At 39.4% G+C, this 27117-nt stretch overlaps 1 protein-coding gene across 4 annotated transcripts in view; it reads left to right on the forward strand.

Moving 5' to 3' along the window:
- Nucleotides 1–27117, forward strand: part of plekhm3 (pleckstrin homology domain containing M3) — a 104323-nt gene that overhangs the window by 69775 nt on the left and 7431 nt on the right. For 3 of the 4 annotated variants that reach the window (XM_002937114.5, XM_031893432.1, XM_031893431.1), the window contains exon 7: nucleotides 2226–2383. In XM_002937114.5, coding sequence (XP_002937160.2) covers nucleotides 2226–2383 — 158 coding nt within the window. Of the gene's footprint in view, nucleotides 1–2225; nucleotides 2384–7646; nucleotides 7715–11407; nucleotides 11588–27117 lie in introns of those variants that run through there. The other variant, XM_031893433.1, reaches the window with a different exon arrangement.

Genomic DNA, 27117 nt, shown 5'->3' on the forward strand with positions numbered 1-27117 from the left:
CTTATACTGCCTATGTGTGCCATACTTTTCCTGTCCTATGCTGCTTCTGGGAGGTGAACATGGCAAGGGATTGTTGTGGGAGTTTGTTAGATTTGGAAATAGTCATTATATGGTCCCTAAGGTGTGTAATTATGTGCTGGGGGTTGTGGTGCTATCCACAGGGGAGGAGGAGGCATATGGATTTAAGGGTATGTATTAATATGACATAATAAACTTCTATCACATATGAATGAAGGACGATATCCCTGCAGCGAGCACCAACCATTTGGGTTTTTGGGTGTGGTTTAAAGTGGGTGCAGTTTAAAACGGGGAGTGGTCAAAACTTTTTTCCATTATTTGCCCTCTACCATGTAGGCCGGAAACATTCCGGCCCTCAGTACCACATAAGTTGGACAGCATTGTTTTAAAGAGTAAAAAACTCTGATACTCCAAATCACTTAATAATGTCACAAACAATATAGATGACCAGTGGAGTGTTGGTTCCATAGCAAAGACAGTTGTATTGCCTATATATTTATAATGGGGAAACTACACCAGTGACTGTAGGAACCCTGGCATAAATAGTGTGAGAAAGGCAGCATTTTACATTTAAACCTAAAACAATTCAATAGCTGAAGTCTGATTGGCTGTTGTGGCTCCACCCACTTTTTAAAACCTAAAAATGCAGTCCCCTAGTGACACTGGTGTTAATACTGTGAGAATGGCAGCAGGTTGAATTTCCCCATTGACAATCAATAGGTAAAATCTGATTGGCTGTTGGTGGCTCCACCCACTTTTCCTAACCTTGAACTGCAGTTACCTGGTGCATAACTCTGTAATGTTTGGGGGCCCTGATGTTATTACTGTGAGAATGGCAGCAGGTTAAATTTCCGCCACGTCAATAGGTAAAATCTCATTGGCTGTTCACAGCTCCGCCCACTTTTGGGCATAAAAAGATCATCATATTTTCATTCAGGCTGACCCCATTACTATGTGACTCAAGTTTGGGGAGTGTAGCCTCAAAGCTGTAAGTTTGGCAGCAGTTTCAATTTCCCCATTAACGTCAATGGGTGAAATTTGATTGGCTGTTGGCCCCACCCACTTTCAGGTCATCCAACAAATGTCGCTGTTTCATTCGGGGTGACTTCATGATTATGTTATTCAAGTTTGGGGGTGTAGCTTCAAAGCTGTAAGAGTGGCAGCTGTTTGAAAATTTTCCTTGTCAAAGTCAATGGGAAAATTGGGGTGTTCGGAGTGGCACCACAAAAAGACAGGGGGGGCAGGATCGCTTAAAAAAGCACAAGCAACCTGCTCCGCTATGGGGAGAAGAAGTGTGGGGAGTTTGGGTGTTGTACCCCTAAAACTGTAGGAGGAGTAGCGTTTAGAAAATGGGGGGCGCTAAGAAGAAGAAAAAGCGGAAGAATAAGCTGAAGTCAAAGAACAGTAGGTTGGGTTTTTCAACCCAACATAATAAAATATCCCCAGCGCCCACAAGTCCACTACATAATGGAGAGTAATGCTCCACAGGGCTGTATATTCTATATTGGCACAGGGCAATATGATGATAAAGGATGGCAACCTGAAGGGAATTTTTAAAATCTTCCCAACCAATCACAGCTATATTTGATGGAGAAGCTGAAGGGAGGCAGGGTACCCCCTACCTAGGTGATTGGAACATGCCTTGGCAGTCCTGAGCCTTAGGCTATGGCAGCACCAACCCTGTTGTTTCCGCTCTTTAACTAGATATATTTCAGTGTTATTACTGTCAACTGCGGTGGCAAATATTTATTTTGGGCGACTATCTCCCTGTGTGCCAGTACCCTAAGGATTATGACAGATGGGGAGACTAGTCGCCTGCAACAAATCTCCTCTAGTGTGGACGACTAATATCCTCCAAATGCCTTCCCAAAAGACATAATGTAAATTGCCGGTGGGAAACCCTCCATTATGCAACCATAGGAAAAATATAAATTACACTGGCCCAAAAAATAAATCACAAAAAACATTAAATTCAAACAAGTTTTCAGTTATCTGCCTTCCTCCAGTATTATGATTATCCTAAAATTATATGTGATAGGAATACAGAATTTAAATTTCATTAATTTGTATTATTTTTTTTTTCTTGGGTTCATATGGCCGTTGTAATTTGTTTTGTCTCTTTTCTTTAAAACATGGCAAATTTGGTATTCTTTCCTCTTCCTCAAAATTACCGATTTAATATAATGTGCTTTTCTTTGTTTGGGCAGGTTATTGAAGGCAAGCTTGCTCCGTTTCTCTTGAAGATAATCAAGTTTGCCACATCTCATGTATACAGCTGCAGTCTTTGTAGCCAAAAGGGATTCATTTGCGAGATTTGCAATAATGGAGAAATTCTCTATCCCTTTGAGGAGAACTCTACAAGCAGGTAACGGTTTTATTGCTATGTGGCTTGAAATAGAGTAAGTAGAAAAAGAGTATAGAGTAAGTAGAAAAAGCTCTACTTGTATAATCCCTAAATCCCTTGTAAATTCCATCCTAAATGTGTGGTTATCTCAGGGTATCATTGCCTATGATTACGTTACGATTATATCATAGCCTATGATTACATCTGTTGTGGACGAAATGCGCCAGGCAGTTTTAATATTTTGATGTGTAATAAACATCCACAACCTGTGCTCTCATGTATCTGTAAATCTACAAATTGCTTAAGTTGGTCATACATTCACCGATATTATCATAATCAGGGCGTGTTTAGTGGGAGACGGGGCAAACGATAACGGTCATCTCTTAAATTGGGCAGGACTTAAAGTTTTGATTGTTTTGAGTCGTGAGATAAGGGTAAAGAATTCCTTTGTTTTACAAGTATTGGATCTGTTATCCAGAAAGCTCCCAATTATGGAAAGGCCATCTCCCATAGGCTCCATTTTAATCAAATAATTCTAATTTTTTTAAATGATTTCCTTTTTCTCTGTAATTATAAAACAGTACCTTGTAATTGATCCCAGCTATGATATAATTAATCATTATTCAAGGCAAAACAATCCTATTGGGTTTATTTAATGTTTTAATGAATTTTATTAGACTAAAAGTATGGAGATCCAAATTACAGAAAGACCCATTATCCGGAAAACCCCCAGGTCCCAAGCATTCAGGATAATGGGTCCTGAATACCTGTACTTGCATATCTGATGATTCAGCTCTTAACATTACTAGTGTGGCCGAATGATCTTTCCTACGAATTTCTTTCCACAGCAGCTATTGGATAAGGGGGCACAAGGAAAAACAAGTAAGGAAGGCACACCTACATTTTTAGGTGTGCTTTCCATATTTTTTTAATAAGGGGAGTTGCTAGCCATTATACGTTTAGAATGTGCCTCTATATGAAGTTTGTAGTGGTTTCCTGCTTGTGTTTTCCAAGTTGCTTGAGAATGCAGTGATACAGCCCTAATTGGTATTGCAGAGTGTTTCCTATTTGTACTATGCCAGCCGCCACTAGTAATAAATGGCATTAATGAACAGTATCCAAATCTGTTCAATGGACACTGGGGTTATGTAACAAAAGGTACAACTTTTGCTACAGGTCTAGTAAAGCAGCTAGTCCGCTGGTACTATTTTCTGTTCTCTTATTTCAAAAAAATTTTTTGGTTTGCTGGGGGTGACTGCACCTGGACAAAAGTTCTTCCTTGTTCTGTTTATAAATAGTATAATATTGTACAATACGACATAATTGTACAATACAATATAATGTACAGGTGCATGTGTTTGTGTGTGTGTACACAAGAAATTTCTTTGAATTCTTAATATGTGGCTGCATTTGTCCTGTCAGGACTGAATATGCACAAAGGGAGACCTACAGAATTTATATTTGTGTAATTTTCATTTTTTTTTCTACGTTGATAAACATCAACATTTTTTAAAACTTGAATGTCACCATATTTATTAAAAAATCTAAATAAAAAATTTGTATTTTTTAAACTGTAACTCAATTTCAAGATTTTTTTTGCACCAAAAAATGTAAATAATCATCAAAAAAATACAATACAAATGTTACTTAATACCCCCTTTTAGAGTTCACAGTTCCTTGCTTACAAATATTATGCTCTCCGAGGAATTTCCAGTATATATATATATATATATATATATATATATATATAAATATATAAATGAATAGGCAGCTCTAGAAGCACATTATAGTAATAATATTGAGAGCAATATGGTTAGTCTATGGTTAGTATATGGTTGCAATGTGCAAAACTAAAAGCCACTTATAAATTATTTATAAATTTAACATTATGTTTGGAGTACGTCCATCATCTGTTGTAGATTATTGTTACAAATGTCAACCCATAATGTAAACATACATTTTAGTTATAAAAAAGGTTGACAGAAGGATTCTACACCAGTAGCTAGTAGTATGTTTTGGTTTTAGATAGATATAGAAATTTCTGGCAGTTATATTCAATATGTCTGTGGGGGGAGGAGAACATCGGCATGATGATGAGGCAGTAAGCTGGGTGACAGTTGTGACAAAATCTAATGGGGGGGGGAGGAAAAGGGAGACTGGTTTGGGGTTTGTGCATCCCAACAGATTTGCCAGATTGTGTGAAGAAGATGGGAGAATGAACTCTGGATTGGGGGTTCTAGATGGGGCTGATCTCTCTAACAGCCGAGAGACCAGTTTCTCTAGTAGTGGTGGGGAGGAGAGCAGAGCTAGGCCTAACGGGGTTAAACACAGAAGGAATATGGAATATCTTTAAAATATTGCTTAACAAGTATACTGGTCAGTATATTCCCCTTGTAAGCAAGGAAAGACATAGCAAAGACCTTTGTGGTTGAATAGAATTGTTAGTGTTGAGATTGGTTAGAAAAAACATGCTTTTGAAGCATTCAAGTTAGCTGGGACAGCAGAAACTTTCATCAGGTACAAGGAAGCAAATAAATTATACAAAAAAATTATCAGGCATGCTAAAATAGTGATGGAAAGGGGTATTGTAGTAAAAAAAATTTAAAAAAATGAAGCAACAAGGGGTGGCACGCTTAATATCACAGGGGGGTCACTTTGTTGATGAGCACAGTGAAAAGCAGAAATACTGAACTCTTTTTTTTTTATTGGTCTATGCAGCTGAGAAACCAGCTAATCAAGGCTTCCATTTTAATAGAACCAATTCCAGTAATATAACTACTGATGCATGGGTAACTTAGGAGGAAATTTAAAAGAGACTTGAACACGTAAAGGTAAACAAAGGTCCAGGACCGGATGGTATTCATTCCCGGGTATTAAACAAGCTTAGCTCTGTGATTGCCATACCGCTTCACTTAATTTCTCAGGATTCATTGAGGTATGGCATGGTGCTGAGGGACTGGTGAATTGATAATAAGGTTCCATTATTCAAAAGGGGATCAGCCTGTGAACTATAGGCCTGTTAGTCTGACAACAGTGGAAGAAAAGCTATTGGAAGGGGCAATAAGGGATAGAATACTTGAATGCATTGTAAATCACAATACTATAAGTTTGTGCCAGCATGGTTTTATGCGTAACGGGTCTTGCCAGACAAATTTAACTGCCTTTTATGAATAGGTGAGCAGGAACCTCAACACTCGAATGACAGTTAAAGTCATCTACTTGAGGAATGTTGGCCTGGAACATAATATTTGTACTTGGATAGAGACCTGACTGAAGGATAGATTACAAAGAGGGTGGTAAATGAAACATTTTCTAATTGGGCCAGTGTTGTTAGTGGAGTACTGCAAAGCTCAGTCCTTGGTCCTTTGCCTTTTAACTTGTTTATTAATGACCTGGAGGTGGGCATAGAAAGTAATTTTTTTAATTTTTGCTGATGATACTAAACTGTGCAAAACTGTAAGTTCCATGCAGGATGCTGCCACTTTGCAGAGCAATTTGACAAAATTGGAAAACTGGGCAGCAAAATGGAAAATGAGGTTCATTGTTGAAAAGTGCAAAGTATTTTAATAAGTTGCACGTCTCTGCACTCTCTCCAGCTCAACTGGTAAAGGGGATAGAAGAATTAAACTATGAGAGGTAACATTAGAGGGTATTATAAACAAAAATTTGAATTATATGATTATACAAATGAAAAGAGGGGAGTGGGAAAATGGATACAATGGTTACCAGCACTGGGAGCACTGCACTCTGCATAAAAGAAATTCAAATGCCTTCTTACAGGAAAATGTTCTTAAAAATCTTCCACTGCTCCTATTACTCCCCCTTAAAATTACATGAAGTGCAATTATGGCAACATAGCAGATGCCCAAAATGTAATCAAACTGAAGCAGACATGTTACATGCCCTCTGGAGCTGCCCAAAAATCAAGAAACTCTGGGGGGAGGTGAGAGACTATTCTAACGCTTAATTATACTCCAGTCTCCCCTGAATGAGCTACTTTAGGCCTCACAACAAAATTCCCATCCACACTAACAAAGGGCAGCACCAGGTTGATAATTATAATTTCATCAGTAGCGAAAAAAAAGCCATTCTTCAGGAAAGGATCAAACCACAACCCCTTTTCCATCTCTCTTTTTATCTCAAAATTGTCCCATCTATTTACCATGGACTGGATAGCATTTCTATGCAAAAAGAAAAACGGATAAACAATTTCTTTGAAACATGGGAAAGCTATATAAGCGACACTATTGAAAAAACGTTAAATGCTGGCGCAGTGCTTTCAGGAAACTCCTTGGTATAACGAAAGAATGATTCTTCTGGGCCTGACAATATAATTTCAAACACGAAATGTTGTGCCTGTATTATAACATGGCTTTTTCTAATTAGTTTATTAAAAAAAAAGAAAGCAGGGGTAGGCTATAAAAAATTGTAAAGGCTTCTTGAATGCAGTTTCCAGTAAGCATACATTTATGGGAGTAGTAGTGCACCATTCCAGCTGAAGAAAATCAATCCACTGCATACCTCCCAACATTTAAAAAAATGGAAAGAGGGACAAAACCAAAAGCTGTGCGCAGCATGGCGAATTTTTTTGACCACGCCCATTTTGCAACCACATCCCCTAAATACCACTCCCATTTGACTAAATTTGGCAGGTTATTTAATGTTTGAACAAATTTCTGGGGAGTTTGGGGTCCTGTTTTATGTGTTATTACAGTTTTGCTTAAAAAGGTGAAATTGCCCTTTAAGCTGCAAGTCCGAGTTCCTCTTTAGCTTATTAGTTACAATTGTATCTCAGAGCAGGCTGGGCTTTTTACCTTTCTGGGCTCTGCCAAAAGCCCACTTTAATTAAATGTGAGAAACAATGTTTCTAAGTGCAGGTGCTGCTCATTAAGATTTCTGGGCTCTCTGCCAAAAGCCACTTTTTAATTAAATATGTAGATGTATGTAGTGTATTTTTTAGCTTCAGTGCAGGAGATCAAAGGGAAATGAGGGACTTTTCAGTAAGAATCCAGGACTGTTGAGCTGTCAAAAGAGGGACAGTCCCGTGAAAATCGGGACAGTTTGGAGCTGTGCCACTGTACTCCTTCATATCTATTTATTAAAAAACATTAAGACAGACTTTGTATAGTGCATTGCTGAACATTTTAATGAATGAGGACAGGCCAGACTAGGGATGAGTTTGATGTAGGTGACCATCTTAAAGAGGATTATCTAAGCATATGCAGCACAACCAAGTACTATGGTTTGACGAAACAAATATTAAATGCTTTAGTTTCTATTACAGCACATCAGGTACATTTCGAGAAAAAAAGAAGCATTTGAAGACAAGAACACTTTGAAAACTGTTATGCATGGAAGTGTATCTGGTATAATTTGGGACTATATGGCAGTCAGTGACACAGGAAATATTGTGTGGATAGGAGGAGGAATGGATTTGACTTCCTTAAACTAAAAAAACATAAGCTGAAAAAGGTTTGGATATTGCAATAAGACATTCACCCAACCAGGTCAAAGCTGCATACCAGTTTTTCAAATTAGGAAAACCAGGCTCAGATATTGACACGGTGATCAGCTGATCGCCATATCATAGCCCCACCCATGACATCACAGGCCCCAGCTCTGCGATATCACAACATTGCCCAGTGATGTCACTGTCCACCCCCTTCCCAGCGTTAAGATGGGCATACAGGTTAAGCGGTCACCAAGCGAGCGGATCTTCTCCCGATATCCCCACCTGCAGGTGGGCAATATCGGGCAAATGTAGGCTAATTCGATCGTTCAGCAACAATGGCCGCAGTCGGTTTCCGACTGAATCTTTTAACCTGCCCGATCGATATCTGCCCAATTTTAGGCCAGATATCGGTCGTTCCTGCCCCTACACGGGCTGATAAGCTGCCGAATTGGTCTAAGGGACCGATATCGGCAGCTACAATCGGCCTGTGTATGGCCACCTTTAGCGGTGGGGAAAGGTGGCAACCTTCTGGTCTTCTGCTGGAGAGCTGCTATACAAACATTTGCATCTTGTCTCAGAATATTATTTTCTACATCATACTATTAGTTAACTCAAAAGTGAACAACCCCTTTAACCCATGCTAGGATTTTTACCAGTTTTGTTATCAGGTAAGTGGTTCGGAACCTGCTACTCTCCCATGCACAGTTTGTAAATAATTTTTTAAATGTACAGACTGGACATCCTTTGTCCCACTGCCTTTTGGATGCAGATGTCTCTCTTGTAATGAAAAGAAAACAAGAAAACACACCCTAAATATGAAAGCCAAGGGTCCACTGAACAGTTTGATGCCCATTGTGTATAGGATCACCGATGTATCTGGCATTTAGAGACCCCAAAAGGAAGTTAGTGCATACAGAAAACTATACATTTTTGAAAGTACACATTCTGACAAAACAAAAATGGGTAAATACATCTTTCTACTGCAAACTACCAAACTACAAAGCTGTGCTAAACAGAATGGTTTTTATGACATTTCTTAAAATCATCACAAAGCTTGAATTTTACCTCATTATGTACCCCCACATTTTGTACTGTATCAACATAAAACTTTCTAAATATGAACGCCAGGGGTCTACTGAACAGTTTGATGCCCTATATGCATATATTGGCCAAACTACATGCTGTACAGGGGCCCCCAAATAAAAATAGGGCATGTGAATTTTCACATAAGACACTCCGGCTCATGCAGTTTTTGCACCCGGTATGTGTAAGGAAGTTAGTGCATACAAAGTGTATAAGCTGCAATATAATCTACCGGCATGTGCATTATGTGCCATAAGGCCCCCTAACAGTATGGAGACTCTAGAAAACTATATATATTCTGAAAGTACACATTCTGACAAAACCAAAAATGGGTAAATACAACTTTCTACTGCAAACTACAAAGCTATACTAAACAGAACGGTTTTTGTGACATTTCTGAAAATGGTCACAAAGCTTGCAGGTTGCCCCATTATGTACCCCACATTTAGTAACATACCAACATAAAATACCCTAAATATGAACGCCAGGGGTCTACTGAACAGTTTGATGCCCAATATGCATAGATTTACCAAACTATGTGGGGTACAGAGGATGCCAAATTGAAATACAGCAGACAAAATGTCCATGTGCAAAGACAAGTAACAAAGAAAAATGTGAAATGCAATAAAATTGATAAAAATGAAAAAAAAAATCACTAAAATCATTTTTTTTGCATAATAATATCTGCAGTCAGAATCACAGTTTGAGTATTTTGGCTTGGGCAAAAGTTTTACAGACAAAGTCAAGCGAACAACAACTATGCATAACTGAAAATGCAATAAAATGGCTAAAACTGCAATAAAATACCCAAAAATGCACCAAAATCACAGAAAATGTAGTAGAAACACCAAAATAATACACAAAAGGTATTGCGCCGTGTGGTTAGCGAATATGCTATCCGCAATGGCAATAAAACTTTTTTCAGGCAAGAATAAAAACGATGCGATAAAAAAAAACATTCAAAATTACATAAGTGTGTAAGTGTGTGTACACTAGGTAAAATGTGTTTTGTGTGAATGTGTGTGTGTGCAAGTAAGTGTGAGTGCTGTAAGTGCTTTGAATGTGTGAAACCCCCAAACCCCCCCAAAAATGTATATGTGTGTGTAAGTATAAGTGTGTATTAGTGTAATAAGTGTGCGATTTGTATTTGGCACTTACCTGGGCAGAAGAATCTGGAGACACGGGAGAGGCAGCTGCACTGAACGATCTGTGAGTAGGCGGTGCAGGAAGGGGGGGGCAGAGGGGGAAGCTGAGGATGGAAGAGGCAGTGCAGTGAAAGCCACGTGCATTGCCTGGTCTTTCATATGGGGCCCCTGGGTGATCACGCCAGGGGCCACTCGTTCCCCCCTTGTGCTCGTTGCCTAGGGGCTGGGGAATGAATGGGGACCGAAGGAGCGGCTTGAAAAGCCGCTCTTCTGCTCCCAAACCCGGAAATTCAGCAGGACGTAGAATCTACGCCCTGTGGCACTTAGGTACTTTTATACACAGGACGTAGATTCTACGTCCTGTGGCACTTAAAGGATTAAAATTCTGATTATTGTTATTTATAAATAATGTATTATTTTGTGTGTGTATTGAAATGCACTATTGGCAGGGGTACATTTGTTTAAAATAGACTTGGACTGTAGATGGTCAGTTAGGGGCCTATTTAAATTAGAGTAAAATTCTTAACATCAGGAAAACAAAAGAGAATAGAAAAGAAATTTAAATTGAAAAAGTGTTCAGAAGAACACTCACCAATTGTTCATAAATTTTTGGGGATGTGTTTCCCCTTTAAGGCATGGTTAGTTTGACCTTGAGCTCAGTTAATTAAAATATTTGTAGTACAGTGTACCTAAATTGCTATACACCCCTCTCACCCCTCTCAACCTTCACATTTGATTTTTCAAAACAATTTACCATCTGCTTACAGCAATTTTTTGGGGCTAGGCAAGATCTAGATGCTCTCTTAATACTGACTAGGCCATTAGGATCAAAAGGACTGACTGACATCTACCTGTACTATTTCTCTGTTCAGCTTTGTTACTTACCTATCTTTTCACCCTTGTATAGAATTTGTCCAGTAAAAATACTACCCAGTGGCAGATCTTCCTAATGTTCTCTATTGATTTACATGGCAGGGAGCCTTCCTCATACTACAGTACCAATCTGTTTCCATTTAAAGTCCATTATAAAATAATTATATTTGAGGTGTAGACACAAAACATGCGCAGAGTTTTATGCTTTTTACACATCATCCAAGTTCAGCATGAATAAGTACACATCACATATATATAAAAAAATTTATGTATCCTTTGTGTGCGAGAAACAATATTAGGATAAAAATGGCCATACTTGCACAAATTAGGCTGGTCAACTGGTTTGGCCAATTCAATGTCAAGCCATTAGGGCATGTTTGGCCACCTAGCAGGCAGATATGTATGCCCATACTGGGTATGTCTTTTCTTTGGAAAGCCTCTTTCATGCACTGATGAGCTATGAGCAGAATTCTGAGGGGCCACAATCTTTCGGTTCCATAAACTGTTTGTTTATGAGATTGGACAAATGAGTCAGTGCTATTTGGTCATCCATGTGGACAGACAGTTCTGTGCCCTGAGTAATTGGATAACATCTAATTCATGTGCTGCCTTATGGCCGCATTCCTCCCATTCCGTTTGACTCATTATTCACATTTCTATCATTTTAAATAACATTTTTTGCTAAACTGAAAAAAACTATTTCAGTTATTTTATTCTTAGTGTAAAACAAACTGTAAGCAACTGTTTTGATTTGAGAAGTGAGATGATTGAGAGGGGACAACATTTATCTCAAATGAGAATAAGGTGGTGAGGGATTATATTGTAATGAGAGTGAGGTGTAGAGTGAGTTTAACTTAAATAAGCAAATGATTGCCGGATCAGTTTTAGTTTAAAATATGCCTCATGGTTGGTGAAAAGTCTTCTAGCAACTAATAGAAAGCACCTCTAAAAAAAATTATCAGCATAGCTCCACTACCTCCATGACAGTGCTATGGATGTACTGTATACTTTCTTAAACAGAATGATTACTGTAGTAATCCCATAGGACTCAATGGCACTCTGCAGCTCCAACCTGGCCCAAGGAAAGTCACGATACTGAAGCTTGAATGAATCCGAAACTTTCGTACTCGGCACGACGGCTATGAAAAAGTCGCTACAATTTACGAGCAAGTAGTAATGGCTACAAAAAAAGTCGCGACAATTTACGAGCAAGTCGTAATGGCTACGAAAAAGTCGCGACAATTTACGAGCAAGTCGTAATGGCTACGAAAAAGTCGCGACAATTTACGGAAAAATCACAAAATACCGATCATTACGAAAAAACCGAATTCGGACGCTCTTCGGACGTTCGTGGATTAGTAAATGTGCCCCTAGGTATATTTGTCAGCAGAACTGAAAAAGAAAGTTTATGTAATGTTTTCAGTGCAGTAATAGTTAAATTCTCACAGTATTAGGTATTTTGAAAATGGCATTCAGCCAATTTAATAGATAATTACAACTGGAGATTCTTATTTGAAAAATGATTAGTAGACACACAGGAATTTAAAAACAGGTAAACATTGAAGTTCATTCAACTTTATATATACCTTGCACACCCATAAATTATCCCAATTGGCAGGGGAAGCCATCCATCTTCAGTTCTTTTTGAGACACTAGTGGTACAAATGGTCTTTGTTTGACTTTAAATGCAGTTCCTTACCATCAAACAAGACTGCTGCTTATGTATTTATTTATTGACTCAAGCTTGTCTCAATAAAAATAATTTTTTTATCACAAATTTAATGTATATTTATTATTTGCAGTAGATGACAGAATACGAATCTCACGGAATACAATGTATTCAGTCATTTAGGTTTTATAATATAATAAGTACTTGGTTTTTTTTTTTTAAACAATTGCATTTGCTTTTCATAAGAAGACATGCAGGAAGGCAAGTTGTTATAGGTCTTCATAACCTCTAAAGCTACAAAGACTTATAAAGATCATTCTTAGATACTATATGGGAGACATCTTACTGCCCAACACAAAAGCAATTTGGTCACACCCTTATCAACCAAGGCAACATTGATTTACATCTTTTAATCTTTCACAACATTTCCAGAACCCCATCCTCTTTGCCCTCTGAATCCTTGAACTAGGACAGGCTTGTCTAAATAGAAGCACTTGGATGATATTGAGACAGGCTTTACATTGGTTAGTTACTTTAAAGTGGACCTGTCACCCAGACATAAAAAGCTGTATAATAAAAGTCCTTTTCAAATTAAATATGAAACCAAAAGCCATTTTTTTATTAACACATCTTTACCCATTATAAAAGCATTTAGAAATCCCAGCTGTCAATCATATTTTGCTTACCCCGCCTCTATGCCTTAGGCATAAAGGTGGGGCAGACAGTTGCATTCACTTGCAATTCAGAACTTAGTAGATGTTGCTGTGCCCCTCACATCCCCCCCTCCTCACTATCTAATTTCATAACCAGTGCATGGACATGGGTATCAGGTCCCCCCATACTGGCACAGAAACAAGATTTTGGTAGGATACAAAGCTTGCGTTAATAACAGTGTCCACAAAATGGTGCCTTGAAGGCTGAAGAAAATAAGATTAAAATAATTTCTACAGTGTAGGTGAAGTTTATTTTGCTTGACAACCACAATAGAAAACAATTTGCCCTTTAACCCTTTAAGTGCCAGCCGAATTCGTCATTTCGGTTCCCCCCAGTGCCAGACGTTTTTTAAGCATTTTGTACTCATTCACTTTAACAATGTTTTTTGGTAGAAAAACCTCCATGAAACTAGGGAAATTATATATCGTTTTTTTCGTCACTAATTGGGCTTCGACATACATACCAAATTTTATAACTTTTCTGGAGATATGATGTGTATTTTGGGTGAAATATGTAAAAAAAAAATAAAATTATGAAAAATTTCTGTATATTTTGAGTTTTTTTTCCATAGAAAAGTTAATTTTACACACTTTTTTTTGTTGTTTGTAAAAGCCCTGATACTCCCAAGTCCAACGATACCAAATATGTGGTGGTACCCCACAGTTCCTGTCCAGAAGTAACCCCCAAACTAAAGCAATACTTTGTACAATATCACACCAGAACAAAGCAGAAAAGCGCTTGTAACAGTTAATGCAGCATAACTTATATGTAAATCTAAAATATCCCCTCATGTTTGGTATCTTTAGAAACTACAGACCTTCAGGTTTCTAGGTGCAATGTAGTTTTCACTCAAAAGCCAAATACCTTTTGTCAGTGCATTGTGAAATTTGGAACTTTTTATGACATTTTTTTTTTTTTCTAAAACGTAAACTTGGACGCATGATCAAATGTGGATTTGACAAAAAAAAATCTCATAAAAATTTTCTAACAAAGGCATATTTGAAAGACAAACTTCTCCTGAATAAAATGATGCCCCATATGTATGGGTGCACATAAAGACATGGGCACCAAACACTCCAAAGCAGGGGCAATGCACAAGGGCAATTACAGCTAAAAATGTGGGGGCTGCGCTCTATATGCACTTCCTGCAGTTTTTCAGTGTTAACCCCCCTACCTGTGAAATAACCCCCACAAACTATATATTTCTGAAAAGTGCACACCTTCAGCTATTCAGAGACACCACTCTTCTCTTTCTACATGGAAAATTGTGGCCGCAGTCCCTTGCAGAAGTCAGCGCTTTGGTCAGAAATCAAGGAAAAACCAGATAAAAAACCTAGATTTCTCCCCAAAATCTCCATGGCAACTACCAAAAACTTACTAAACATCAATCTGCAAGTTCCCCTGAATAAAACGATACCCCATATGTATGGGTGCACATAAAGACGTGGCCACCAAATGCCCCAAAACAGGGGCAATGCATAAGGGCAATTTCAGTTGAAATTTTGGGGGCTGCGCTCTATGTGCACTACCTGCAGTTTTTCAGTGTTAACCCCCCCTAATTGTGAAATAACCCTCACAAACTATATATTTCTGAAAAGTGCACACCTTCAGCTATTCAGAGACGCCACTCTCCTCTTTCTACATGGAAAATTGTGGCCGTAGTTCCTTGCAGAAGTCAGCGCTTTGGTCAGAAATCAAGGAAAAAACAGATACAAACCTAGATTTCTCCCCAAAATCTCTATGGCAACTACCAAAAACTTACTAAACATCAATCTGCAAGTTCCCCTGAATAAAACGATACCCCATATGTATGGGTGCACATAAAGACGTGGCCACCAAATGCCCCAAAACAGAGGCAATGCAAAAGGGCAATTTCAGTAGAAATTTTGGGGGCTGCGCTCTATGTGCACTACCTGCAGTTTTTCAGTGTTAACCCCCCCTAATTGTGAAATAACCCTCACAAACTATATATTTCTGAAAAGTGCACACCTTCAGCTATTCAGAGACACCACTCTTCTCTTTCTACATGGAAAATTGTGGCCGCAGTCCCTTGCAGAAGTCAGCGCTTTGGTCAGAAATCAAGGAAAAACCAGATAAAAAACCTAGATTTCTCCCCAAAATCTCCATGGCAACTACCAAAAACTTACTAAACATCAATCTGCAAGTTCCCCTGAATAAAACGATACCCCATATGTATGGGTGCACATAAAGACGTGGCCACCAAATGCCCCAAAACAGGGGCAATGCATAAGGGCAATTTCAGTTGAAATTTTGGGGGCTGCGCTCTATGTGCACTACCTGCAGTTTTTCAGTGTTAACCCCCCCTAATTGTGAAATAACCCTCACAAACTATATATTTCTGAAAAGTGCACACCTTCAGCTATTCAGAGACGCCACTCTCCTCTTTCTACATGGAAAATTGTGGCCGTAGTTCCTTGCAGAAGTCAGCGCTTTGGTCAGAAATCAAGGAAAAAACAGATACAAACCTAGATTTCTCCCCAAAATCTCTATGGCAACTACCAAAAACTTACTAAACATCAATCTGCAAGTTCCCCTGAATAAAACGATACCCCATATGTATGGGTGCACATAAAGACGTGGCCACCAAATGCCCCAAAACAGAGGCAATGCAAAAGGGCAATTTCAGTAGAAATTTTGGGGGCTGCGCTCTATGTGCACTACCTGCAGTTTTTCAGTGTTAATCCCCCCTAATTGTGAAATAACCCTCACAAACTATATATTTCTGAAAAGTGCACACCTTCAGCTATTCAGAGACACCACTCTCCTCTTTCTACATGGAAAATTGTGGCCGTAGTTCCTTGCAGAAGTCAGCGCTTTGGTCAGAAATCAAGGAAAAAACAGATACAAACCTAGATTTCTCCCCAAAATCTCCATGGCAACTACCAAAAACTTACTAAACATCAATCTGCAAGTTCCCCTGAATAAAACGATACCCCCTATGTATGGGTGCACATAAAGACGTGGCCACCAAATGCCCCAAAACAGGGGCAATGCAAAAGGGCAATTTCAGTTGAAATTTTGGGGGCTGCGCTCTATGTGCACTTCCTGCAGTTTTTCAGTGTTAACCCCCCATACCTGTAAAAAAAACCCCACAAACTATATATTTCTGAAAAGTGCACACCATTAGCTATTCAGAGACGCCACTCTCCTCTTTCTACATGGAAAATTGCGGCCGCAGTCCCTTGCAGAAGTCAGCGCTTTGGTCAGAAATCAAGGAAAAAACAGATACAAACCTAGATTTCTCCCCAAAATCTCTATGGCAACTACCAAAAACTTACTAAACATCAATCTGCAAGTTCCCCTGAATAAAACGATACCCCCTATGTATGGGTGCACATAAAGACGTGGCCACCAAATGCCCCAAAACAGGGGCAATGCAAAAGGGCAATTTCAGTTGAAATTTTGGGGGCTGCGCTCTATGTGCACTTCCTGCAGTTTTTCAGTGTTAACCCCCCATACCTGTAAAAAAACCCCCACAAACTATATATTTCTGAAAAGTGCACACCATTAGCTATTCAGAGACGCCACTCTCCTCTTTCTACATGGAAAATTGCGGCCGCAGTCCCTTGCAGAAGTCAGCGCTTTGGTCAGAAATCAAGGAAAAAACAGATACAAACCTAGATTTCTCCCCAAAATCTCTATGGCAACTACCAAAAACTTACTAAATATCAATTTGCAAGTTCCCCTGAATAAAACGATACCCCATATGTATGGGTGCACATAAAGACGTGGCCACCAAATGCCCCAAAACAGGGGCAATGCAAAAGGGCAATTTCACTGAGCTCTATGTGCACTTCCTGCAGTTTTTCAGTGTTAACCCCCCATACCTGTAAAATAACCCCCACAAACTATATATTTCTGAAAAGTGCACACCATCAGCTATTCAGAGACGCCACTCTCCTCTTTCTACATGGAAAATTGCGGCCGCAGTCCCTTGCAGAAGTCGGTGCTTTGGTCAGAAATCAAGGAAAAAACAGATACAAACCTAGATTTCTCCCCAAAATCTCTATAGCAACTACCAAAAACTTACTAAACATCAATCTGCAAGTTCCCCTGAATAAAACGATACCCCATATGTATGGGTGCACATAAAGACGTGGCCACCAAATGCCCCAAAACAGGGGCAATGCATAATAATGGGGCTGCAATTTATGTGCACATCTCAAAGTTTTTCAGACAAAATTGCCCCTTAACTGTAAAAAAACCCATATAAACTATACATTGATTAAAAATAGACAACTTCAGCTATTTAGAGACACCATTCTTGGTCTGAAAAAAAATATAAAGTTAGATTTCTCCCCAAAATCTCAACGGCAACTATCAAAAAACTTGCTCAGTATCAATTAGCAAGTTACCCTGAATAAAATTACACCCCATATGTCTGGTTGCACATAAGTACATGGCCGCCAAACCTGAAAATGCACTCTATGCACCCCTTGCAGTTTTTTACTTTACCCCCCCCCCCAAATAAACCCCTAAATTGTACTTTACTCACCTATTTCTGTTTTGTGGAGCATCTTTGATTTGAGTTCCATCTTTCCTGTGGTGTTATGATACCAGTTTTTTGCTTCTTCCTACACTACTTTAGAAATGACAAAATCTGCACCACATTTAGAAGGATATTTGCCAAAAAATCCATAGTAATTTGGCCCATAAATGATGCAAATGTCCTTAGAAGTTGCACTAAAGGTTAGGAATTTAGGTGCCAACAATAAAGCTTGGGGCATTAGCATCAGAGATAAAATTATGTGCACCATTACGTGCCGTGCAGCAGTCACCAGTGGCACACCAGTATTACGCAAAGTTTTTATATTTAGAGAGCCACTGCAACTTGTGTAACCTAACCAGAACATACAGTAGATATTCAATTTGTACTACAAGCACAAAAAACCATAATGTATCTGTCATCCTGTGCTCAAGAACCTTTGCAAAAAACTCAAGGCCTACACTTACAGTAGTTAAATGCTGCCCAGAAATGCAAAGTAATATACAAAACTATGCACAGATAACTGCGCTGACAGGCAAGCTTTTGAGGTGCCAGTAAAAGGACTTGTGGCATCAGCTTTAGAGATAAAAACATCTCATTGATTCATCACACACCACAAGTTTTATCATGCGCCCTGTCAGTCACCCAGCACCTCAGTTCGCTATACCAACAGCACAATATAAGTCCTACCCCATAACCAAAGAAACACTGCAACTAGCCTGAATAACCATAGCTCAAACACAAAAATCTGAATGCCCAAGAACAAGTCTAAACAACCACAAGCTACAAGCACACTTTGTTTTTCTGACAACCTGTGCAAAAAACAAAATCACACACCATAAATCCCTACTTTACTAAAAAAAAAACAACACTTTTGCCAATATGACACACCTTACCAAACTTTTCATCACATATATCTATAACCTAGTTATAAGTAAAGTACGGACCTGCCAGAATAGATAAACTCAATAAATAAAAAACAGCGTCACTTTGCCAGCACAGCTAAGTTTGGAGTCCTGAAACCTTGTGCATAAAAACCTAGAACATGCCAAGTTCACTATTCTGATATGCTAAATCCTTATTCCACCAACAAACCCAGAGAACCATAACCTACCTATAAAAACACAAAATTCAAGTCCTCTCATAGTGTACCACAGTATGGTACACTTCAAAACATGGGTGGAAACACAAAGCAGGCTTGCTAGGACACTTGGGACAATAATACCGGACATCTCGCCTAACACCCTTGGAACGGCAAACCTTACATTTTCTCTGGGCATATGTTTTTTTAGGTGTTGGTGGAATTTGTGCTATAAAATGCTTACCCACCATTCGGGCAACATTGTCATTACCTGGCATGTCAGGAACCTCCTCTACATCACCAAACAACAAGGAAGGGAGCAACTGCAGCAAATAATTGTAATAAGACAATCTGGGGCCTGGTACTGCCGCCTTGTAAACGACATAAGAATTATAAAGGGCCATTTGGATCATATAAATTGCTGCTTTTTTGTACCAGGCCCTGGTTTTTCGGGTGGCATTATAATAATGTTGTATTTGGTCGGATTTATCAACACCACCCATATGCTTACTATATTCTTTACTACACAGTGGCTTTGTTTTTGAGGGCCTACCGCCACTTCTGTGTTGGACAATCATGGTCTCATCGTGGATAGTAGTAAGCATAAAAACAACTTTGGTGTCTGAATATTTTATGGCCAAGAGCTCATTGCTTCTTAGAGCATGTACTTCTCCACGCTTCAGTTTCTTATCCAGCAATTCCCTGGGCAGTCCTTTGCGGTTACGGTTGACTGTGCCGCAGGCTGGGGTGTCCAAAGAATTTAGGGCTCTAAATAAAGGGATGCTTGTGTAAAAGTTATCCACGTATAAGTGGTAACCTCGGCCCAGCAGTGGAGTTATGAGCTCCCAAACAATTTTACCACTGGTAGTCAAGTCAGTGGGACAACCGGGGGGGTCCAAATTAGTGTCCTTTCCCTCATACAGCATGAAATAACTAGTGTAGCCCGTGCTGCTTTCACAGAGTTTGTAAAATTTCATCCCATAGCGAGAACGCTTACTTGGGATATATTGGCGAAATTTTAGGCGCCCTTTGAAGAGCAAAAGGGACTCATCAACACAGACATTTTGGGAGGGGGTGTAAACCTCTGCGAAGCGCTGAGACAGGCTATCTATAAGGGGCCTCAATTTATAAAGCCTGTCATAACCGGGCTCATTAGGGGCAACAGCCGTTGTGTTGTCGTTAAAGTGAAGAAACCGCAATAAAATTTGATAACGGTTTCTTGGCATAACGGCTGAAAAAAGAGGGATGGAAAGGACTGTATTGGTATCCCAGTAGGAAGCTAAAGAATTACGTTCTACGAGTCCCATTGCCAATGTAAGAGCCAGGAATCTTTTTATTTCGTTTATATTTGTGGGATACCATGCCTGGGCTCTTGAAAAACCCGGTAAAGGGTTGCTGGCAAGATACTGCTCAGCATACAAATTTGTGTAACGGACCATGTCCTGTAGGATGGCCTCTGTAATATAGAGATTAAAAAAATCTATAATTTCAAAATTAGTGGTGTCCACACTGAGGCCAGGGACTGCAGTGAAAGGGGGAATTTCAGGGACATAATTACAGGGAGGCCCCCACGCAGGCTCTCCAACTGCTGCATCAGTGCTACCCTCACCCTCTTCTACTTCCATGGGTACATCTTGGGCACTACCACCAGCCTCTGCCTCTTCAGCAGTAAGCGTGCCACCACTACTAACCTCTGCGCTAACCGTGTCACTATCGTCTATCTCTGATTCCTCAGTAGAGTGGTCAGATGGAACATACTCAGACCCAGAATCGCTAAATTCTTCTGAGCTGGAGTCCATGCAATACCTAGCAGCTTCCTCGGTGCTGTAAAACCGTTTGGCCATTGTGCCAGAAATATACCGACAACTGCAAATCTAGCAATCAGCAGGCAAAGTGAAAACAAGCAAGCAAAAAAAAAAAAAAAAAAAAAAAAGCAGCAAGCAAGACAGCACTTGTAATAGGAGAAGCTAGAAAAAAAAAACCTCACTGTAACCTTTTGATAAACTCAAGCCAGCAAGGGATGACCAGGAGTTAACCTTTGGCAATAGAAACTACTAGAACAATCTGAACTTAGCACCTCTGGATCTTTCTAGAACAACTGAAACCAAATGGAATAAAACCACTAAAAGCAATCAAAGAACAATAATTACAATGAAATCGGTGGTCAGAGCCCTGGATCCACCAATGTCACTGCAAAAGCAACCTTTTAGGGGCACTAAATACACAATAAAGAACAATGCAAAGATAAAACACCATAAAATCAGTAAATTCAAATAAAACCACCCAAACCAACAAAAGAACAATAATTGCAATGAAATCGGTGGTCAGAGCCCTGGATCCACCAATGTCACTGCAAAAGCAACCTTTTAGGGGCACTAAATACACAATAAAGAACAATGCAAAGATAAAACACCATAAAATCAGTAAATTCAAATAAAACCACCCAAACCTACAAAAGAACAATAATTGCAATGAAATCAGTGGTCAGAGCCCTGGATCCACCAATGTCACTGCAAAAGCAACCTTTTAGGGGCACTAAATACACAATAAAGAACAATGCAAAGATAAAACACCATAAAATCAGTAAATTCAAATAAAACCACCCAAACCTACAAAAGAACAATAATTGCAATGAAATCGGTGGTCAGAGCCCTGGATCCACCAACGTCACTGCAAAAGCAACCTTTTAGGGGCACTAAATACACAATAAAGAACAATGCAAAGATAAAACACCATAAAATCAGTAAATTCAAATAAAACCACTCAAACCAACAGAAGAACAATTATTGCAATGAAATCAGTGGCCAGAGCCCTGGATCCACCAACGTCACTGCAAAAGCAACCTTTTAGGGGCACTAAATACACAATAAAGAACAATGCAAAGATAAAACACCATAAAATCAGTAAATTCAAATAAAACCACTCAAACCAACAGAAGAACAATTATTGCAATGAAATCAGTGGCCAGAGCCCTGGATCCACCAACGTCACTGCAAATTCAGCACCCAATAGCAATAAAAAAGTTACAGTGCAATAGAATAATTCAAAAACAGAAATCAATTATGAAAATGCCAAAAAAACACTAAAATGCAACCAAATAAATCAGATAATTATAGAGCAAGATCAGAAATAAAGTTTTAGTAAAAAAAAGACTGCCAAAGAAAGCAAAGAAAGAAAGAAAAGAAAAGAAAGAAAGATTTTTTTTTTTTTTTTTTTTTTTTTTTTCTAAGTGTAAGTGTGTGTGTAAGTGTCTGTGTGTGCTTGGGAAAGTTGTAAATAAGTGTGTATGTGTGTAAAAGTGTAATAATGACAAAGATAGAAGAAGAAATGGAAAAAAAAAAATAAAAAAAATTTTTAGACAGTTGAGATAGAAATAAGCAAAATAAACAGTGGTTAGAGAGTTGTAGTTCAGCTCACACAATGCAGGCAGGCAATCAGGGCGACCAATCCAGCAGGAAGGCAGCAGGAAGGCAGCAGGGGGGCTCCAGCAGTCACATGTGCTCAGCAGGAGTGAAGAGGCGACGCGGGGGCGGCGACATTTAAAGGGACAGCAGTGGACACGTCATCAATGCGTGTCCACTGCTGTCATTGGCTGAGGGACCGGATCGGTGCGGCTCGGGGACCGGATCTGTAAGTATGTGTTCATTCGCTCGTTGCCTAGGGGGTTGTGCAGGCTTTACAAGCGCTGCGCTGCTTTAAAAGCGAGCGCAGCGCTTGTAAAGCCGACAGTGCCATTGGACGTAGATTCTACGTCCCATGGCACTTTGGTCCCTTGGTACCTGGGACGTAGAATCTACGTCCCTTGGCACTTAAAGGGTTAAGAATTCCAGGGGCAGTCCATACTTGGTCCTATATTGGATGCATGCTTGGTCACTGAATGTTGTGGTAATTTATTGGCTTGCACCGGGTGCAGGGAGATATTAATCAGGAATAATTCTGTTGAGGACCCAGTTGTGCTGATAGATTTTTTTGAACCCCCTGACTGATATTATTTATGGCAAAGCCACTTACGGGTGGCGATATCGGGGAGGCATATAGGCGAATCCGATCGTTTGGCCCTGGGGCCAAACGATCGAATTCTGCACGCGGCAATGGGACAGTCTGTTCGGGGACCGCATCAACGAGCCGATGCAGTCCCCGATCCGACTGGATTTTCTAACCTGGCCGATCGATATCTGCCCAATTTCAGGCCAGATATCGGTCGGCCAGGCCCCTCGTTTCTGCCCATACACGGCCCGATAAGCTGCCGAGTCGGTCCAAGGGACCGATATCGGCAGCTTCTATCGGCCCGTGTATGGGGGCCTTAAGTTGTAGGCCAAATCTGACTTCTCAGGTCCTCGGACCAATGTTAATCTCTGCGTGTTTGGCTCAGCTTAAATCTACTAGTCATAGAAAATAGATAAAAAATAAAGATAAAAAATAGATATAAGAATAAAGATAAAAAAAAATGTGTTTACTTTATACCTTATTTCCTAGCGTAGTCTGCCACATACTGCCATTGCCCTCCAGTATGTTTTTCCTGCATGGGAATGTATGAGTTAACAGACTCCATTCTTGTCTTGCATATAAAGACAGGTTATTTGACCTGCATTTGGGTTGTTCTATATTTCATTATCTATCCCTATAATAATGAATGCTGTATTGCTGATATACAGATAGTGGCACATTGCTGTTTTTCATCTGAAATGAGGATTGTCTGCTGCAAATTCCCACATTTTTTATTTTTTTAGGTTTTGTGCACTCCATTGTCTATCCACATAATTATGGTTGAGTAGATTGCAAATACATAGATGCATGTTACTCAATTTCCTCTTGTACAAGAGATGGTCTTAATGTTGGCTACCCTAAAATGGTAAGCATTATTCAGCTGCAATATATAAAATGTGTCAGAAAAAAACAAAGCAAAATGCCCAGTTAGCTAAAGAAAGGGTTCATACTAGTGGAATGGTAATGCTTAACTGTGGCTTGGAAATGTATATATTATGTGTGTGACCTATAGCAGCATTAAGGGAGGTTCAAGCTTTAAATAAACACATGCACTAGTTTCATTAACAGCATATCTGCTTTGTCTCAGCTGCCCAGTTCAATGAAACAAGAAAAACACAAAGAGAGACATTTTTCCTAAAAAGCTCCACCAACAAGACTTGTAAGCCTAACCAGAAATCCAATATTTGTCCAGTGCTGACATGGATATTCTGCATGCTCTAAGAACTGAAAAGGCATGCTATGTTCATGCTGAATATACCCTGTTAAAACATTGCATTCAATTTGAAATTCTTTTGTTTCTAAATGAAGTAATGTCTTTATTTAGACTGATCACCACCATTTCTTTATTTAACAAAAAACGAACAACAGGGATAAGATTGTGATTGTTGATCTTTTGGGGGGTAAATTGTAAGCATTTAGGGCTCTGGCACACGGGGGAGATTAGTCGCCCGCGACAAAACTCCCTGTTCGCGGGCGACTAATCTCCCCGAGTTGCCATGACCCGCCATCCCGCCGGCGAACATGTAAGTCGCCGGCGGGATGGCACACGCGGCAGCGCGATTTCCCGAAATCGCCGAAAAAGACTTGCGAGATTAGTCGCCCGCGAACAGGGAGTTTTGTCGCGGGCGACTAATCTCCCCCGTGTGCCAGAGCCCTTAGAAAACATTTGCTTTGTTTATTCAACTTATGCCCATAGGCTTCACAAATTGATCTGTACAGGTATGTGTTCCCGTATCTGGAAACCCACTATCCAGAAAGCTTCAATTTATGGTAAGGCCAATCCCAGAGAGTCCATTTTTGAAAGTTATTTTAGCTTTTCTCTATAATAATAAAACAGTACCTCATCGTAACTAAGATGCATAAATCCACATTGGATTTAAAAAATTCCTATTGAGTTTATGTAACATTTAAATGGTTTTTAGCAGATTTAAAGTATGGTGACCCAAATTACAAAAGATCCCTTATCCAGAAGATCCCAGATAACAAGCATGCTGGATACATGTACAAGAATTTTTTTCAAAAAATGTTATTCAGCATAAATTTGAATTTTTTATTGCACTGGGTTAAACAATGGAAAAAGGGGGAATGTTTCCTGTGACTGTGAAGATCCCAGCAAAGCCCCATTAAGGTAAGTCCCACTTGTGCAAACAGTATTTTTCTCCTGAGAAATATCTACCATGTCAACGGGAGAAAAAAAGTTTCAGGTGCCTCTGTTTGCCATTTTTCAGACTGGAAAAGATGGTCCAGCTTTAGACAGCTCATTTTTCTTCTATGGGGGAAAGGTGGGAGACAGAGAAGGGAACAACACATTATTGTCCCACTACATAGGCTAGTCTTTTACCTGCTTCTTGTTTGCAGTGCATTAATTTTTGTCAGCCTTAAGCAAACAGGGAGAATACCTGGCTCATGCACTCACGGGGGGACTCAGTACACACACACACATACCCCAGGTCTCACTTAATCAGTATGACACATTCCTTTGTTAGTAAATGGTTCCAAAGCAAACAGAATCTGCACAGCTAATTAGTTGCTTTTAAAAAACCCTGCTTTGCTATCCTGTCATATCCTGCCCAGCAATAAAACAAGATAAATTTCTATTTAGTGACATAGATGTATGGGATCTGTTATCCTCAATGCTTGAGACCTGGGTTTTAGTCAGTCAGGGGTCTCTCTGTAATGTTGAGCACCATGCTTTCAGGCTACTAAAAAAAATGGGAAAACAAACTGTTATTGAGCTTATTCATTTCAAGCAGGTCAATAAACACCACCTGAACTTATAAAATACATAAATGAATTTAGTTTTATTTGTTTTACGCAGACGTACCTGATTTCACAGAGGAGAAATCTATATGGTACAAACCATTTCCCAACCCCAATTTAAGTTAACAGTTTCATGCAGCTCCTCTTTAACCTTGTCCCATTGTGAAGTGAAGGATTCTGAAGTCCCTAGATCCATGTTTCACGTCTGCTGCACACTAGGGACAGATTTATTACTGAGAGAACATCAAACCAAGTGAACCATAGGTATTTCTCTGCAGAAAGCACAACTAAGCCTTGTCTCCTGTAAATGTTTATGCTCAGTCATTATACAATATATAGACTATATAATATGTGAATGTTTAGACCAGTGGCTTGCAAGCAACATGTTGCTCACCAATTGAATGTTGCTCCCAGTGGCCTCGAAGCAGGTGCTTATTTTTGAATTCCTGGCTTGAAGAAAAAATAATAGGGTACAGGTATAGGACCCATTATCCAAAATGCTCAGGACCAAGGGTATTCCGGATAAGGGTTATTTTCTGTAATTTGGATCTCCATCCAAAAATCAATAAAATGTGAATTAAACCCAATAGGATTGTTTTTAATCCAAAAAGGATTAATTATATCTTAGTTGGGATCAAATATAAGGTACTGTTTTATTATTACAGAGAAAAAGGAAATCAATTTAAAAAAACTGAATTCAATTAAAATGGAGTGTATGGGAGACAGGCTTTCCGTAACTCAGAGCTTTCTGGATAATGGGTTTCTGGATAATGGATCCCATATCTGTACTGCCAAATACAGCCTCCTGTAGGCTGCCATGCTACACAGAGGCTACCAATAGCCAAAAAGAACAATACTATCCCAAGTGCAAAATTCATGCAGGGACCCTTTACTTGCCATGCCAAATTATCAATTGTTTGTCAAGGCCTGTACAGTTGTGAAAACTCACATACAAATGATTCACATATGTAAAATGAAAAACAGAAAAAGATGGCAGAGAGGTAGAATGAAAGAACAAGGCTAGAAGTGTTTAATATAAAGCAGTAAAAGTAGTAAAATATAGGTTAGTGGAGGTTCTAAGGATTGCTTACAGCAAAAATGGCTGTACATTTACTTTGGGGTACCGCTGCATGGGCAGCCCTGCTTAAAAGACATTAAGTTTTTGCCTGCAAAAAGCTGTGTTTAGTTCACTTTGGTATAGTAGAAGACACATGTGCATTAACACTAAAATTTGCAGATAGCTACTGCTATCAGTATGATTACCATAACCAAAACTTTAATCTTCTTCCGGTGAAGCCATTCCTTTGTTGATTTGCATGTATGCTTTGGGTCATTGTCATGCTGAAAGATGAAGTTCCTCCTCATGTTCAGCTTTCTAGCAGAAGGTTTTGTTCCAATATTGACTGGTATTTGGAACTGTTCATAATTCCCTCTATCTTAACTAAGGCCCCAGTTCCAGCTCAAGAAAAACCTCCCCAAAGCAT

Source organism: Xenopus tropicalis, chromosome 9, assembly GCF_000004195.4.
Source record: "Xenopus tropicalis strain Nigerian chromosome 9, UCB_Xtro_10.0, whole genome shotgun sequence".
In the NCBI taxonomy this organism is placed as follows: domain Eukaryota; kingdom Metazoa; phylum Chordata; class Amphibia; order Anura; family Pipidae; genus Xenopus; species Xenopus tropicalis.